Consider the following 18,134-nt stretch of genomic DNA (forward strand, 5'->3'; position numbering starts at 1 on the left):
AGAGCTGGAGATATTGAATGGTAAGGATGGGTAGAGAGCTGGAGATATTGAATGGTAAGGATGGGTAGAGAGCTGGAGATATTGAATGGTAAGGATGGGTAGAGAGCTGAAGATGTTGAATGGTCCGGTAAGGACGGGGCTGGAGAGTGGAGATATCGAATGAGGTGGAACTAATTTTTAGATATGTGTATAATATATAATAGTTAGCTGTATAATTCCATCTCTTGATACTAGACTTGACTTAGTATTTACCAGATACCAGATACCAGACTTGGGTTAGTATTTACCAGATATCAGATACCAGACTTGGGTTAGTATTTACCAAATATCAGATACCAGACTTGAGTTATCCCCTTTATCTGGCTCACCAAATTAAAAGAGATTCAATTCTCAGGTTGTTATCTAACCGTTACCACATACAAGATACAAGACTAAGGTTATTATTTGACATTTCCTTACTGTCTTCTCTTTGCCTTCCTGCCTACTTTCTGTCCTTATCGTATTCTTTGGAATAAAATTATATTGTGTGATTAAATACTAGAACCCTGATAGACTCTACAGTCTACATAAATACATGCATCTACTCGATAATCAAACACACAAAAATTTCATCTTGCATTTTCTTTTCTTCTAAACTTCTTATTTCTTATTTCCGATTACCCAACATTATACCTTGAAGGTATAAATATCTCAACTCCACCATGTCCTTTAATGCCCATGTTATGAATTTTAAATTTACTCATTATTTGATTTTGATCTAAATAGTTGCTTATAACTACAGGTACACCGAGTACACCGGGTACATCAGTTCACCAGTACATTGAGTACACCCGGTATAGCTTTTATTCCTTGGCCCCCCCCCCATTTTCTTAATGATATCACAAATTGAAGAAAAAAGGTTAATAATTCACCGTGGGAGCCTAGTTTTTAATCGTTGCTCCGAACCTTAAAATAAATATTGAAAAAATTATCCCGGAACCTTCTAACAAAGAACAACGAGAAATATTCCTAAAATAATTTCAGTAAAGACGGGGCCTCTTGTTTTCTCTGTAAGGCCCAATGGGTCTCGTTTCCAATTAAATCCTGATTCATGGCCAACATATTGAGAGCTAACATGTGTCAAAAATTAAGGGGCAACCCATCAGGCTACTGAAGNGGGACAAAAGGCATTGTCTAAAGAAAGGTAATTGATAATTAAAGATTTTAAAGTTTACATTTTTATCTCCGCTACAAACTTAAAATGATTTATTCCTGTATTTTCAATCCTACTAATTCTCCCTCCCAATATATCCCACTCCTCCGACCCTTCCCAGCCTGACCAAACCTTAGTTGGCAAGAAGATATTCGGTCATCAATCTATGCATCCAAGCCTGTATGCCTGTTTATCTATCTATCTAGTAGAATATACGTACTAATCAATCATAAAATTAATTTTCCAACACTTACAGTTTTTGCAGCTTGTCTATATTTCTGTGCTTAAATTGAAGACCAAAAGCTAGACATATCGATATTGAAAAATACTTAATCCTATATGTTTTAATAATCTTCATATTTTTTTTAACATTACATTAAAAACTTTCTGTCTTCTGTTTTTACAAATTTCAGAATACAAATGTATTATTGTAAATGTAGATATATGTATTTATACATTTAAAGAAAAACTTGGTCAGCAATGGCGGCCATAGCTTTCAATTAAAATTCTAAAAGTTTACAGTAGCCTTAACCTTAACCCCCCCCCCTGGGCCCTTGCTCCGCTCTTCCTTTCCCCTCAACTCAAAGTCCAGAAACGTCATATATCCTTATCAAAAAATGACTCAAAACTCTGACACTAACCGTTTATCTTCATAAGCCCTAATCAATCCGGACACTATCATATGACGCATAAATAAAGTAGTTTTATTTTGGATGCTTGATTTTAAAACTGTGATAAAGGAAATCAGTTTTTGCCACAAACTCAATTTTTTTCCCTTTATCGTTGAAACCCAATGTACAACTTTGATTTTTAAACTATGAATTCAGATAGATCAAATAATCCAAATTTAAAATATCCAAGGTTGTTTCACCATCACGTTGCAAGGATATAGAGAAAAGAGATGGAAAATGTTGAGTTTGTTGCAAAAACTCAGTTTCTTCAAAGAGAATGTATATATAATTTCATAAAATCCCTCATTAACACCTAGCCATGTCCGATTCAGAACAGTACCCCTTCTATCTGAGCCAAAATATAGAAAGATTTCTGTCTGAAAAATGTTTTCTGACAATTTCCTTCATTTTTTTTACCGAGACAAAGGTTAAAGGGAACCGTTGTAAATGGTAAACCCCACTTTATAAAATTGAAATTACGTCTATATTACCCCTTTAAGATTCATAGTGCTTCGTTTTTTAGAGATGTTGGGGTATAGTTCTTAGTTTGATCGTGTTGAATTATATCTCATGAATATGGAACGTAAGATGCACTGTGCAAGTAATTGATTAATTCTCAACAGTTTGCATCTTTTCAACATTCTAGGTCGTGGAACTTGTTATGCCAAATGTGTTCAAAGCTCAATTTATTTTATGATATTTCATATGCACAGATTTTGCTAAAACTTTTTAGGTTGGTTGCATTTTAACTGATTCGCACGGTATACTTCTGGCCTGAAGAAAAGGGCTAAACAATATGTCATTTAACCTGTAACATTTATATTAAAAGAGAATTCCCGCTTATATCGTCTTTACATTAAATGGTTTGTTAGTTTTCCTTTCAGAAATTGAGAAACATAAAAATAAAAATTTAATTTTTACACTCAAGACAACAAAAACTGAATTTTTCATTGTATATATTGTATAATCTTCTCCCAACCTACTCAATCATATTTATGAACAATTCCTTCAAATTACTTTCTGAAGCTGCACTACTCCAGAGGGATTTTAAAGAATGTTATTACATTTGTAAAAAATGTAATTATATTTGTAAAAAATGTTATTACATTGGTAAAAAATGATAATACATTGTTATCTAACACAGAAACCGTAAAATGTAACTAACCAACTTGTAAGCAACAAAGTGCTCTAGATAAAGCATATATTTCTTTATTTAATTTTTTCAATGACAAGGTCTAGAGAAAGGATGAAAGAAACACAAAAAACGTTTCCGCGATCAAACAAAGAGATAGCTATAACAAAGACAGATTGAGTTAGCAAAATCTTTTTGATGGAGATAACAAATTTTGCCAGTTCTTAATTTTACAATTTTAACAAGTAAAAATCTTTTTTTTTGTCTGTAGTTTTTACCTTTATTAAATACGGCGAGTTTGTGTAGTACAAGCAGATTAAGCTGATTATTTTCTTTATCTGTTGTCAAGTTCATCTTTGTTATTTCAGGCACAGTGTGTAGCATGTGGGCCAATTACACACACATGTGTGTGTGTGTTCGGTTGTATTAGATCGAAAGAGAGAGAGTTTCCTATGACCACGTCTTCAGAGTTGGGCAGTCGGTCACTTACTGAGTAAAGCACGGGTCACTACGTGATATACTGAGGTCTGGGTCCGGTACGGTGAACTACCGCCTGACCTAGAGCTCCGGCCTGACCGCCCGGTCCGGGTCATTTCCGCGGAGTCCTCTCGGGCAGTGCGCGCTGGTTAGGCACGCTTGGGACGGGGATCTGCGCCGCGGGAAGCCGATGGTTTAAGCGACATATCGTGCTCCAAGTCTGCTCTTTGTTTTGTACAGGGGGCAAGGGGCAGCCGGAGAGTTAGATTGAAAATGAGAGCGAAAATGAGGATCCTCGCAGGATACAGAGATGAGCGAGAGAGAGAGAGAGAGAGTGGGATGGAGAGATAGAGAAGAGGGTAGACTCGGGACTCAATTCAGAGAAATAAATAAATATTTGCCTTCACCATATGAAAACGCATGTGGGGAACACTAGAATAGGCCAGCACCCAATAAATGCAGTTAGCTACATATGTACATCATGAGGAAGGAAAATCTGCTAAAAGTATTATTACTATGTTGAACTTAAAATGTAAAAGCGTGATTTACTTCAAATAAAATTATGCATTTTTCAGATTTTGCGCCAAAAAATATTTGAAGTAAAATGCTCTTATTCATGGATGAATCTGAACTCATTTGGGAAAAAGTGCACATCTTTTATTCTTGAAATATCAGAAAGGACTTTAAAAGGTCAAGACAATGCGACTTCAATTGTTTGATTATTCAAATATTAGATCAAAAAAAAAAATTGTCAAGACTGAAAAAAATCTTTCTCTTTATAAATGTATTGTTTTTCTAACTATCTTTAATTACATCTATCTATCTATCTATCTATCTATCTATCTATCTATCTATCTATCTATCTATCTATCTATCTATCTATCTATCTATCTATCTATCTATCTATCTATCTAACTTGAATTAAGAGATCAGGGGTTATATATCCATATATCCATGTGTCCTATAGTATGTTCTGCTTTATCTCTTCTATCTAGGCCATGATATCTAGTTCACATACATGCATATAAATATATATATATATACATACACCCTTATGTACATATATTTGTATTTATAAAGACAAGTTACATTTTAAGCTAAAGCAACTTTTCTATTTATAGGATAAAGGAAGTGAGTTTTTGTCACAAACTCAAATTTTTATTCCTTATATCTTCGCAACCTGTAGGTGTAAACCTTTGATATTTCAAACTTAGACTATCTTATCTAACATAATTTATAGTTTGACAGAAACTCAATTCCTTTCATAAAATGTTGTCCAAGGGAACTCAAATTTTCTAATCAGTATATTTTGCAACCTGTAGTTTACCTTTCAAATTTTAAACTTTGATAATTTGATCTAACAGATTTCATAGTTTCAAATATCTAAGGTTTGCAACATGGGGTTGCACATATATAGAAATTGGAAAATCAGAGTATATAGGAAAAATTCTTTCTCATATCGTGGAAAAGTAAAGAAAGTAGATAAACATGGAACAGAAAGTTCTACTCGATCCCTGTTATTGAGTCGAGAGCCAAGCTAAGAACACTACCATGGTTCTACCGAGTTAAATTTGAGGCTAGTCGGTTAAGGTGTTGATGAGTTATGATAAAATATAAAACGACGTACAAATAAAGATTATTACTTTATAGACATAGATGTTACCAAATGTTTGATATATAAAAATTAATATTTTATAATATAAAAGGTGTACGACATAGGGTTGCACAGATATAGGAATTAGAAAATCAGAGTTCGTGGCAAAAACTCAGTTCCTTTCTACAGATGGACGGGAGTATTTATGATAAACTCCAACAAGTTTTTATAAACCAACTGGGCCCAAATTGAATAGGCTTCAACTGCAGTTTTTGCAGTTTTGTAGTTTAAAAATGAAAAAAGATTTGAGAATCTAGCTGTTTGCGGAGAAATACAATTCACTGTAATTCAGATGTTCTTTGGTTTAAGTTTAGTGTATTTTCTATTTTTTGCTGGGTTGTAAATTGAAAATGTTTAAGTATCTGTTTCACTAATATAGTTGCTTGATGATAATGAATATACTTGTATTGTAAATAACACAAATATTAGTATAACATGCAGATTTACTAAACGGCTTGTGTCCCCCTATTATAGCACCCTTATATACTTTACAATAAGTAACACAAATAATATGCAAGTATTATTAATTAATCAATATTGTATATATATGCAGGTTTTGAAAAATCTAGGACAGAAATATCTTGTATGTTATGTTTTCATTTTTAAACACTTCTACTTTTTACAGGGTTATTAAAAGGAACAACTAAGTGTTTTAAGTTTGTTATATTTAATCAAATAAATGGTCTGTGCTCATACTTGGCCGTAAAATCAAACTTAGAGGAGCAAAGAGGTCTGCAAAGTCCTACAAGTAATTTCATATAGATTTTGCATTTTCATTTAGTCAGGTTGGAGCTAATAGCAATAATGTTTATCCTCCTGTATTTTAATAGAATAGAATGTCACTAAAAGTAGAAAATCTTAAAAATGAAAAGGATCTGAAACAAAACAGGATCAATCTAAAACTAATTCGATGTATCAGCCAATTCTATGATGTTTTTATTGTATTCATTTAGGGCCTCATTTAATGGTACTGTACATACTTTGACCGCGTTGCTTCCCCGTTTTTGCAAAACATATTTGCTTGATAAATCCTTTTCTGAAATGTCTGAACATTCCCTTGAATATTCATGGATCTTTAATAAAGAATATCCGAAGAGAAAATGGGTAAATATTTGAAGTGAAGTTTACACCATTTTGAAGATCAAAGTCCCACATACGGCAAAACGTTGTTTTATCTTGAGCCCATATTTTAGCCCTTTTTAGTTGACATATTTTGTCTTCTATATCTCTAACGCGGTGTACCGCGCAATCCTAAAAACCCCAAAATTTGGATTTTTCACCACATGTCTAAAGCTGAACTTTTTAAGGGCCTAAAAAATATAAAAAATTAAAAGTAAATAAATCATAATTCATTAATGAAGTAGAATAAAAATATTTTTTTTTCTTTTCATCGAGTAGATTAACCCCTGTACTGAAATCCTATATTCTGCTTGAGTTTGGTAAAAAATGTACAAATTAAAAAGCCGCGCTTACACCCACGCTAAGGAATTCATTGGACCAGATCATGTAATATATACATTTTTATGAGTATATACAATAGAGCAATATTCAAAATATCCGCAGATTTTTGACGAGTCGAAGGTTTGTACTCACTGCTAAAATTAGATAAAAAAGTTGCCAAATGTGAAAGAATCAAACCTTTAAAAAAAATGTTATAGGCATGCTTGAAAATTATCCAAATAACAGAAATAATTGATAGAAAATTCGAAAAAAAAACTTTTTGAGAGAAGGTAGGCAAACAAAAAATGAAAATCACATGATTTTAGCACGTATTTCTTATGTTGCATGGTTAAAATAAAAAAAATTATAAATTTTGTGGGTCTGGACAAAAAGAAAACCACGATCCTATAGCAAGCTCTAATCAAAGTTATTTCAAAGAACAATTTCAAAAACAGTGTTGAAGAGAAGGAAAGGTTTGTATGTTTAGTGTACACAAATATAAAATTAGAATGTAAATAGACAGATAGTAGTTGCTACTTAACAAAGCACGAAAATAATCGTAAATTAGACGCCCTCAAAAACCCAAATTAGTGGTTCCCTACAGTGCCGGTATAAATACTGAAATATGGGTGAATAGATAGATGTGTAGATTAATAGATAGATGAGTAGATTAATAGATAGATGAGTAGATGAATAGATAGATGAGTAGATGAATAGATATATAAGTAGATGAATAGATAGATGAGTAGATGTATAGATAGATGAGTAAATGAATAGATAGATGAGTAGATGAATAAATAGATACGTGAATAAGAAAATAAATGCGTGAAGGAACAGATGAGAAGAGAATAGATTGATAAATAGGCGAATGAATAGATAAGTCACTCTCCACTAAGCTCAATTATTTCTTCGGTCAGTGTACTGCAAATTACTGCATGCAGTACACACCGAAAGCTTTGTTGAGGATAAAGTACGCAGTACATGATGATAGAGCTAAGAATAAACAGATCACAGTAAACTCCGGTTCATTTTAAGTACCGGACCGGACTTTTAATCAGCTAAAGCAAGCGTACAGTACAATTAAATACAGACTTCATAAAGCAAAATGGTACAGTCAAGGGTGTAATGCAAGGAAAGTTAATTGCGGTCGTGTATACTCTGCGTACATATTGAAACCAGTTCTCTTTGGGCGGAATTTGTAAACAAGAATAGATGCATCAGTGTTCGTTTAGTATCCGAGGAGGTTAAAAGCATTAAATTTGATAATTTTGATAATTCACATAATAGTTTTCTATGACAAGAATATGTTATTAATTTTTTATGTGAAAGATGGATCCCATGCATAGAGAATAGAATATATAGAGAGGAATTTACTAGAAAAAAGTGTAAAACGGCCATTTTGTTGTACTGTTTCCATACTGCAGGTGTACTTCACATATTTATGCTATATTACCTGTTGGGCCCTGGAATATCATTTTATAGAAAATCTAAAATTATTGTTAAAAGAAAACCAAATTATGAAATAGGCTGGTTCCATAATTGACCAATGACCATTTCACATTTCCACTTTACAAACGATGATTTTCCGTTATAACTATAAATCAAATGATGTTTTTATTCACCTAATTCATTATAAATTTTATTTAACAGTTTAAAAAATTCGAAATTGAAATGGAAAGTCTAGGGAACATACTGTATTAATGTACTCTACTGCATATAATTTGTGAACATTTAGATGATTTGTACACTTTGAACTCCCTTTCAGGCTGAAAGGGACTGACAAAATTCATACCGAGAGATTCTTTTAATTCCTCTCTATATATTCTATTCTCTATGATCCCATGTCAGGCTATAACATCCGTCTTGTGTTTACATTACCGCCCAGAGACAGTACACTGCAGTACAAAAGATGCATACACTTTTGAAATAACTTTCTTTGCATTACAGTACTCCAAATGAATGATCTCCTTCTACCGAAATTGATGTGAGCTTTTATTGTAGAATTAAAAGAAGCCTGTTTCCAGGTTCTACCCGTATGGTTTATCTCTCTTGACCTCAACCTACTTTTATCCCTGTAATTGAAGGACCCCTGGAAGTATATAAATATCTAATTGGATTAAGGTCTAGCTGCTCAGTGCTCATCCAGTCACGGCTCTCAATCAAATTGAAATAATTCTAAATCGTTCTAAGCATAATTCTGGAGATAAGACTTGAATGGTCAAAAGATTCATATTTAAAGTTAAAATTACTAGAACTTGGTGCACACAAGGTAAAGAGGGGAAGGGAAAAGACCTCTTATAAGCAAAAAAGTGATCTCACAGCCCTGGTGTTATGCTTAAGAGAAGATATGTTAAATTTGAAATGAAGGAAGGCAAACACATTCTCCACTAAACACTACTTGATATCTTCGGTCAGAGTACTGAAGATTACTGCAGAACACACAGAAAGCTTAGTGGAGTGTGAACGGAATGGAAAATGGCCTGCACACATGTTTACACAATTGGAAAGATATATCTAAAAAGAGAACTGGTGAAAAAATCAAAATACAGATTAAGAAAGATAAAAAGGTTTTCTAACGCCAATTATTCATTTTAACTCAGATTTTCTCTGAGAATTATATATGATGCAATCTGCTGCATTTTCAAGTGAATTATGGGCAAAGAAAGGGTTTAGACTAACTTCAAGATAACCTAAACTGGTTCTGCTTTAATTAATTAAACTTTAGTTTCCGGTGTTCTAGTTTACAAGGATCCAGATCTATACTTTCATAATTAATTGTTCTTTTTTATGGTTTGAGGTCAAAGAAGAATTATCAGTAGAATCTGATTCTAATTTAGTCTTGAAGAGTTCATTGTAGTGCGGTTTATGCTCTAATTAGATAGAAGAGATAGTGAGCTTAGAGGATAGATGGGTAGGTTTGTAGGTAGGTAGATAGGTAGGTTTACACGGACATATAGATAGACAGATAGTAGATGTATAATTGAATATTGAGCCTAATTATGCCCAAAACAATGCTTGTAAGATTTAATCTTGCTGAGCTTCACACTATATCTTTTTAACCCACTACGCTTTAGTGCACTATACTACCCTTTACCTCACTATACTACCCTTTAGTACACTATACTACCCTTTAGTACACTTTTCTACCCTTTAGTACACTATACTACCCTTTACCTCCCTATACTACCCTTTAGTACACCATACTACAACTTACCTCACTATACTACCCTTTACCTCACTATACTACAACTTACCTCACTATACTACCCTTTACCTCATTATACTACCCTTTACCTCACTATACTATCCTTTACATCAGTATACTACCCTTTACCTCACTATACATACCTTTTACCTCAATATACTACCCTTTACCTCACTATATTACTTTTTACCTCACTATACTACCCATTACCTCACTTTACTACCCTTTACTACTCTTTAGCTCACGTTAGTAAATTTAACTCACTACACTACCCGTTAGTTCAATATACTAATCTTAGCTCATTACACTAATCTTACTTACCCGTAGTAGCTTTAGCTCCCTCCAATACCTTTAGCTCCCTCAAGAACCTTTTGCTATCTCATGTACAAATAGCTCTCTCCAGTACCTTTTGCTCCCTCAAGTACCTTTAGCTCCCTCCAGTACCTTTAGCTCCCTCAAGTACCTTTAGCTCCCTCCAATAACTTTAGCTCCCTCAAGAACCTTTAGCTCCCTCCAGTAACTCTGGCTCTATCAAGTACCTTTAGCTCCCTCAAGTACATACATTAAAATAGCATAACTGAGTTTTTCTTTGTTTGTTTATTGAGTGAGCGTACACTTGTGTACACTTGGAGGTGATTGAGTGTACTGTGTACATGATAAACAAAGAGAATAGAATATATATTAGAGGGGAATTTAGAGAATCTCTGGGTATGAATTTTTTGCAGTCTCTTTTAGCCTGAAAGGGAGTTTAAAATGTACAAATCATGTAAATGTTGAAAAATTATATGCAGTAGAGTACATTAATACAGTATAGGATTTAGCAACATAATTTTTGTATTATACAGTTATGTAATGTAATTGGTTTAATATAATTGTAATAACTATCTAACAATCATCAAGTACCTTTAGCATCCAGTAACTTTAGCTCCTTAAAGTACTTTTAGGTCCCTCAAGTACCTTTATGTCCTTCAAGTACCTTTATGTCCTTAAAGTACCTTTAGGTCCTTCAAGTACCTTTATGTCCTTCAAGTACCTTTATGTCCTTCAAGTATCTTTAGGTCCTTCAAGTACCTTTATGTCCTTCAAGTACCTTTAGGTCCCTCAAGTACCTTTAGGTCCTTCAAGTACCTTTATCCACCTCGAGTACTTTTAGTTCAATTGAATAACATTAGCTATACAGTATACACCAGACAGGATAAAGTTTATTTACAAGGTTCACTTACTTCACGTCACAAAACTTAGCACTGGCTTACTCTAAAGCTTATTTTGTATCATATCATTCTTACATCCACCCACGAACAGACTATCCAACTTAAAAGCACCAAAACTCTCCCTTTTCATCCCAGCTTTACATTTCCCCCTCCCACATCTTTATCCTTCAGAACTCCTTTACAGCTCATATCCTATCCCGGAGAAGCATACACTCAGCTTGATTAAGGTTAACATACGTATACTCCCGTCTAGGATTCTTCCAGCTCAGAGAGAACCCAGATACAAACAGAGGAAGAGAGATAGAGAGAGAAGTCAAAGGTTGTTCTTGCATCAGATAGGATGAGGTATACGACTCTAAATATGTCATCAAACCATTGAAATTGAAAAAGTAAATAATTACATTACTTGCTAGACTATCAAATCATTTTAAAAAAGAAGATTTGATTTTATGTTTAAATTTTGTGTAAATGTGTTTTCTAGTTCAATTATACAAAGTTCAAGTTATATATCATCTAACCCAATCTTTTAAAGGCGGCCCATGCAAGCCATAGGTTTTGATTAACTCGTTCTATTTCTTGACAATCGGCGTGCTGTGAAGTGATCTTAATCGTAATTGCGCGAGGATCGTGCTGGTTATGGGTCTACCTTTGACTTTTCACGTAATTTCAAGCGGAATTTGAAATAATACGAGATCATCTTTAACATGAATATTTCCGCGGGAACTGCGCGGCATCCATGACTTTCAAAACAGAGGAAAAATGCGCTAAACATGAATTCTCATAAACACAGGAAAATGTGTGTTTATGATCTGATTATTACAGGGCTGGATGAGGGGAGATGAGGCGGATTTATCCTTGTAATTATATTCTGTGTGTGCTAGATGGTGAAACCTATGTCTAGGATATATATACAGGTTTAGCTCCGTATACTCTTCAGTGACAAGAACCCTCGTCTAATTATCTAATTTTAGAGTCGTGCCCCGGGAGAGGAGTGAGCTTATACTCTAGTTATCTGGCCCCGGGGACCCTCTGACCCGGACATATATCAAACCCGATAAGTGCTTTAGAGAACCGATAAAACCCGATCCATGTCTTGGTAAACAGATCAAAGCTTAATTATGCTTTGGTTACAGATTAAACCTAACTCATGGGTTGGTAAACAGTTCAAACCCAACAACTGTCTTGATAAACAGATAAAACCTAACCCTTGTCTTGGTAATCAGATGAAACCCAACCATTGTCTTGGTAAACAAATTAAACCCCACCCTTATCTTGATAAACAGATAAAACCTTACCAATGTCTTGGTAAACAGATCAAATCCAAGCATTGTCTTGGTAAACAGATCAAACCCAACCCTTGTCTTGGTTAACAGATCAAACCCAACATTAGTCTTGGTAAAATCAATTCCAGATCAATTCAAACTAACCCTTGTCTTGGTAAGCAGATCAAACCCAACCCTTTTCTTGGCAAACCGATCAAACTAAACTATTGTCTTATTTAACATATCAAACCTAACACTTGTCTTGGCAAACAGATCAAACGAAACCATTGTCTTGGCAAACAGATCAAACCTAACACTTGTCTTGGTAAACAGATCAAACCTAACACTTGTCTTGGTAAACAGATCAAAGGAAACCATTGTCTTGGTAAACAGATCAAACCATTGTCTGGTAAGCAGAACAAACCCAACTCTTATCTTGGTAAACAGATTAAACCCAACCATTGTCTTGGTAAACAGATCAAACTCAACTCTTTTCTTGGTAAACAGATTAAACCCAACCCTTATCTTGATAAACAGATTAACTGCCAGATTGAAAATCTGGTACAAGCGTCTATCAATGTCAACATAGAATACTTATTCCAGATCAATCTGAATATCGACAAGGAACAAAATATAAATAAATGATAAAGATGCTTTCCTGGTGGTTCTATTGGCAATTTATATAATCATTGGAGTCCAAGCTCATTGTATAATATCTGAAATGGTAAACATCTCAGATATGATTCTCATACAAAGATTGGAACAATACAGGATAAACAAATAAAGCCAGCAGGATCACATCTGTGGTGGCATGGTTTCCTCTCAACACTGTTCCATAGTCCTTAACAAAAAATGCTTGATAATGAGCAATCTTAGCTCAACAAACCCAACCATTGTCTTGGTAAACAGATCAAACCCAACCCTTATCTTGGTAAACATATCAAACCCAACCCTTATCTTGGTAAACAGATTAAACCATTGTCTTGGTAAACTGATCAAACCATTGTCTTGGTAAACTGATCAAACCATTGTCTTAGTAACCTGATCAAACCCTTGTCTTGGTAAACAGATCAAACCATTGTCTTAGTAAACAGATCAAACCATTGTCTTGGTAAACAGAAAAATTATCTTGTATGTAATGAAAAAAAATTAAACAAACAATAAAATGTTAGACTAAAAACAACTAATAATTAATGCTAAATGACTCAAATAAGTATCAAATTATAAAGCGTTCAGGTGTGCATCAAATCCCACTGGTGTAAACGTTGTATTTCCCTTAAATTCATTACACTGATTAAAATATCATCAGGGACAGTTTAAAGATGGTTGTATATCGGGTTTTATATCCACACCCTAACCTCTGTACCATACCTTCAATAGAAAACAGACTCGTACAATATTATTTATTACAATCCGTTCACACAACACAATACAAAGGAAGGTGTAGCAGACCCTTGTAAGATAATAGTTTAGCAGACCCTTGTAAGATAATAGTTTAGCAGACCCATGTAAGATAATAGTTTAGCAGACCCATGTAAGATAATGGTTTAGCAGACCCTTGTAAGATGATGGTTATGCAAACCCTTGTAAGATAATAGTTTAGTAGACTCTTATAGGCTAATAGTTTACTTGTAAGATGATGGTTATGCAAACCCTTGTAAGATAATAGTTTAGTAGACTCTTATAGGCTAATAGTTTAGCAGACCCTTGTAAGATAATGGTTAAGTAGACCTTTGTAAGATATTGGTTTAGCAGACTCGTGTAAGACAATGGATAAGGAGGCTCTATATAGGCGAATTGTTTATCAAACCTTGTAAGAAAATGGTTTAGCAGACTCTTGAAAGATAATAGTTTAGCAGACCTTGTAAGATAATGGTTTAGCAGACCTTTGTAAGATAATGTTTTAGCAGACCTTGTGAGATGATGTTTCAATCTTTGATTATATGATGTAGCGGAATTCATGATTTAAAATATTAAAGATCTATGAAATTCGCAGTTGCATATGGTTTGTTTTCAGACTTGATACAAGAATTTGAGTATAACTATTTAGACACATTACACCGTTTAAAAATTCGCCATGGACATTTTTAGATTGTAGTTTTGTGGATAAACTTTTGTTTTTAAATCTATCCATTGAAGCATCTATTAATTTATTGTTGTGTTCCTATCTATCTGTCTATTTATCTATCTGGCCTGAGGTAATAAATCAAATATATTCTGCATATATTTACATGTAGACAGTATTCATATGGTCAACTTATAGTTTTCTAGTATACGCCTTCTCTACCCAATACTCTGACTAAAGGTCTTCACGTATTATAATTTACATAATGGTCCGGTTCTATAGTCACAACAAGCTTTATGGTCGGATTATATAGTCACATACAAGCTTTATTGTCCGGTTCTATAGTCACATGCAAGCTTTATTGTCCGGTTCTATAGTCAAAACCAAGCGTTATGGTCCGGTTCTATAGTCACAACCAGCTATATGGCCCGGTTCTTTAGTCACAACAAGCTTTATGGTCCGGTTCTATAATCACATCCAAGCTTTATTGTCCGGTTCTATAGTTGCAACAAGCTTTTTGTTCCTGTTCTAAGAGTCACAACAAGATCTGTGGCCCGGTTCTATAGTAATAACTAGCTTATGGCCCGGTTTTATGGTTACAACTAGCATTATGGTCAGGTTATATAGTCACAACAACCCTTATGGTTTGGTTCTAAAGTCAAAGCAAGCTATATGGTCCGGTTCTAAAGTCACAGCAAGCGTTATGGTCCGGTTCTATAGTTACAACAAGCAATACGACCCGTTCATACTGTCACAGCAAGCTTTATGAATATAGGAGTGAGTGAGTGAGGCGAGCGGGGGTATAAGTGATAAAGTAACGAACAAGAAATGAAGTAACGAACAAGAAATGAAGTAACGAACGAATATGAGATAAAGTAATGAATAAGAGATGAAGTAACAAACAAAACAAGGAAGAAATAGATGAACAAGGGGGAGATGCAAAGAGCTGAATGAAGGTTGTTTGTTAAAAGAAAGATGAAATATAGAAGAGTTTGTGCAGATGTATTGATGTAAGATTAAAGATCAATATTCATCTATTGTCAAAACCAAGTTCGTAACAAACACACAGTACAACGCACATGCAAATAAAAAAACAACGAGGAAGATTTACACACGGAAGAAAAATAAATTTTACGTTGATAAAATATGTAAAGTTGACAAAAAGTTAGAAAAACCCTGTTGCGCACCCAATATCAAATTAACTTTGATATAATAAAATGGACGAAAAAAGGAAATTTATAAAAATAGAACTTTGTTAATGGAAACTAAATTCATAATAAGGAATAAGGAATAAGAAAAAAACAATGAGCAAAATGGAAATTGGATATAAGGATGGATGAAAATAGATGAATAGATGGATGCAAGACTACGGGAAGTTACGACTATTCGGACATTTAAGCATTCTAACCGCCCAGAACTTATTGTTTGAACAGGGGTGAATAATTACACACCAAACAACTAAATTTGTTTTAAGTAAAAGTCTTCAAAAAATATTTTTAAAAATAATTTATCAGTCTGATGCACTTCTTGTAAAGTATATTTTTAAATATTTTCTTAAACAGTCATTAATTAACTCTTTACTTTTAACTGGGGCAAGGCAGGCAGGGGGGAGGGTCGGNGGAGGAGGGTTCTGATAAACGGACTAGCGATATAAGAGAACGAATAATGAAGAAAGAGACGAATTAGAAAACAAGGAAAAGACGAACAAGAGATAAAGTAACGAATAAGAGATAAAGTAACAAATAAGAGATAAAGTAACAAATAAGAGATAAAGTAACAAATAAGAGATAAAGTAACGAATAAGAGATAAAGTAATGAATAAGAGATAAGGTAACGAATAAGAGATAAAGTAACAAATAAGAGATGAAGTAATGAATAAGAGATAAAGTAACAAATAAGAGATAAAGTAACCAATAAGAGATGAAGTAACAAACAAGAGATAAAGTAACGAATGAGAGTTAAAGTAAGGGATAAGAGATAAACTAACAAACAAGAAATGAAGTATCAAATAAGATATAAAGTAACAAAAAAGAAGGGAAGTATCAAATAAGAGATAAAGTAACAAATAAGGGATGAAGTAACGAAAAAGAGATGAAGTAACAAACAAGAGATAAAGTAACGAATGAGAGATAAAGTAAGGGATAAGAGATAAACTAACAAACAAGAAATGAAGTATCAAATAAGATATAAAGTAACAAACAAGAAGGGAAGTATCAAATAAGAGATAAAGTAACAAACAAGGGATGAAGTAACGAATGAGAGATAAAGTAAGGGATAAGAGATAAACTAACAAACAAGAAATGAAGTATCAAATAAGAGATAAAGTAGCGAGTAAGGGATAAAGTAACAAATAAGAAATAAAGTAACAAACAAGAGATAAAGTCACAGACATGACAAAAAGTAACGAACAAGAGATAAATTAACGAACAAGATATAAAATAACGAACAAGAGATGAAGTAACGAATAAGGGATGGAGTAACAAACAAGAGATAAAGTAAAAAATAAGGGATAAAGTAACGAACAAGAAATGAAGTAACAAATAACAAATAAGGTAACAAATAAGTAACGAATAAGGAATGAAGAAACAAGTAAGAGATAAAGTAACGAATAAAGGATGAAGTAACGAATAAGTGATAAAGTAACGAACAAGAAATGAAGTAACGAACAAGAAATGAAGTAACGAACGAATATGAGATAAAGTAATGAATAAGAGATGAAGTAAAGGACAAGGGATGAAGTAACGAATAAGAGATAAAGTAACGAATAAGGAATGAAGTAATGAATCTTTAAAATAAAACAAGACATTCATTTCATTTATATATATGTTGCGTATAGCCGGCAAAACGACTGGACCCATTGGGATGAATTTTTTATGGACACTCATGGGTGGTGGTGGATTTTTTTTCAAAACTTTTTTTCTTCAAAGGTTTCTTTTCAAATTTTTTATCCACGGGCAACGCCGGGTCCTCCAGCTTGTAAGAAATAAAGTGACAAGCAAGAAATGAAGTAACAAATAAGAGATAAAGTAACAAATAAGGAATGAAGTAACAAATAAGAGATGAAGTAACGAATAAGGAATGAAGGAAAGAACAAGAGATAAAGTCACGAACAAGAGATAAAGGAACGAAAAAGAATTAAAGTAACAAAGGGATGGAGTAACGAACAAGAGATAAAGTAATGCACAAGCGATAAAGTACCGAACAAGAAATGAAGTAACAAATAAGGGATGGAGTAACGAACAAGAGATAAATAAACGAACAAGATGGGAAGTAAAAAATAAGAGATAAAGTAACAAATGAGGGATTGAGTAACGAACAAGAGGTAAAGTAACGAACAAAATGGGAAGTAACAAATAAGAAATAAAGTAACGAAGTAACGAATATGAGATAACGTAACTAACATAAATGATTTAACGAATAAGAGATAAAGTAACAAATAAGAGATGAAGCAACAAACAAGAGATAAAGTAACGAATAAGGGATGAAGTTACGAATAAGAGATGAAGTAACAAACAAAACAAGGAAGAAATAGATGAACAAGGGAGGCAGAGAAGAACAAGGAAGAAAGAGACGAACAAGGGAGGAAGGAAAGAACAATGAAGGAAGACAGTGAAGAAGAAGGAAGAAAGGGAAGAAAAAGGAAGGAAGAGAAGAACAAGGTAGGAAGGGAAGAACAATGAAGGAAGACAGGAAAGAACAAGGAAGAAAGGGAAGAACAAGGAAGGAAGACAGTGAAGAACAAGGAAGGAAGACAGTGAAGAACAAGGAAGGAAGACAGTGAAGAACAAGGAAGGAAGACAGTGAAGAACAAGGAAGGAAGACAGT

The 18,134-nt window shown here is 33.6% G+C and overlaps 1 protein-coding gene across 3 annotated transcripts in view; it reads right to left on the reverse strand.

Moving 5' to 3' along the window:
• LOC111712919 (uncharacterized) overlaps positions 1-10,319 on the reverse strand; it is a 15,484-nt gene extending 5,165 nt beyond the window's left edge. Inside the window, exon 1 of one of the 3 annotated variants that reach the window (XM_023487680.1) lies at positions 10,093-10,319. Coding sequence is in view for 2 of the 3 variants with exons in the window: in XM_023487679.1 (XP_023343447.1) it covers positions 3,274-3,379 (106 nt within the window). In the remaining variant the exon portion in view is untranslated. Of the gene's footprint in view, positions 1-3,273; positions 3,833-10,092 lie in introns of those variants that run through there. The other 2 variants (XM_023487679.1, XM_023487678.1) reach the window with 2 other exon arrangements.
• Positions 10,320-18,134: the final 7,815 nt, after the last annotated feature.

Source organism: Eurytemora carolleeae, unplaced genomic scaffold, assembly GCF_000591075.1.
Source record: "Eurytemora carolleeae unplaced genomic scaffold, Eaff_2.0 scaffold724, whole genome shotgun sequence".
Lineage (NCBI taxonomy): Eukaryota > Metazoa > Arthropoda > Copepoda > Calanoida > Temoridae > Eurytemora > Eurytemora carolleeae.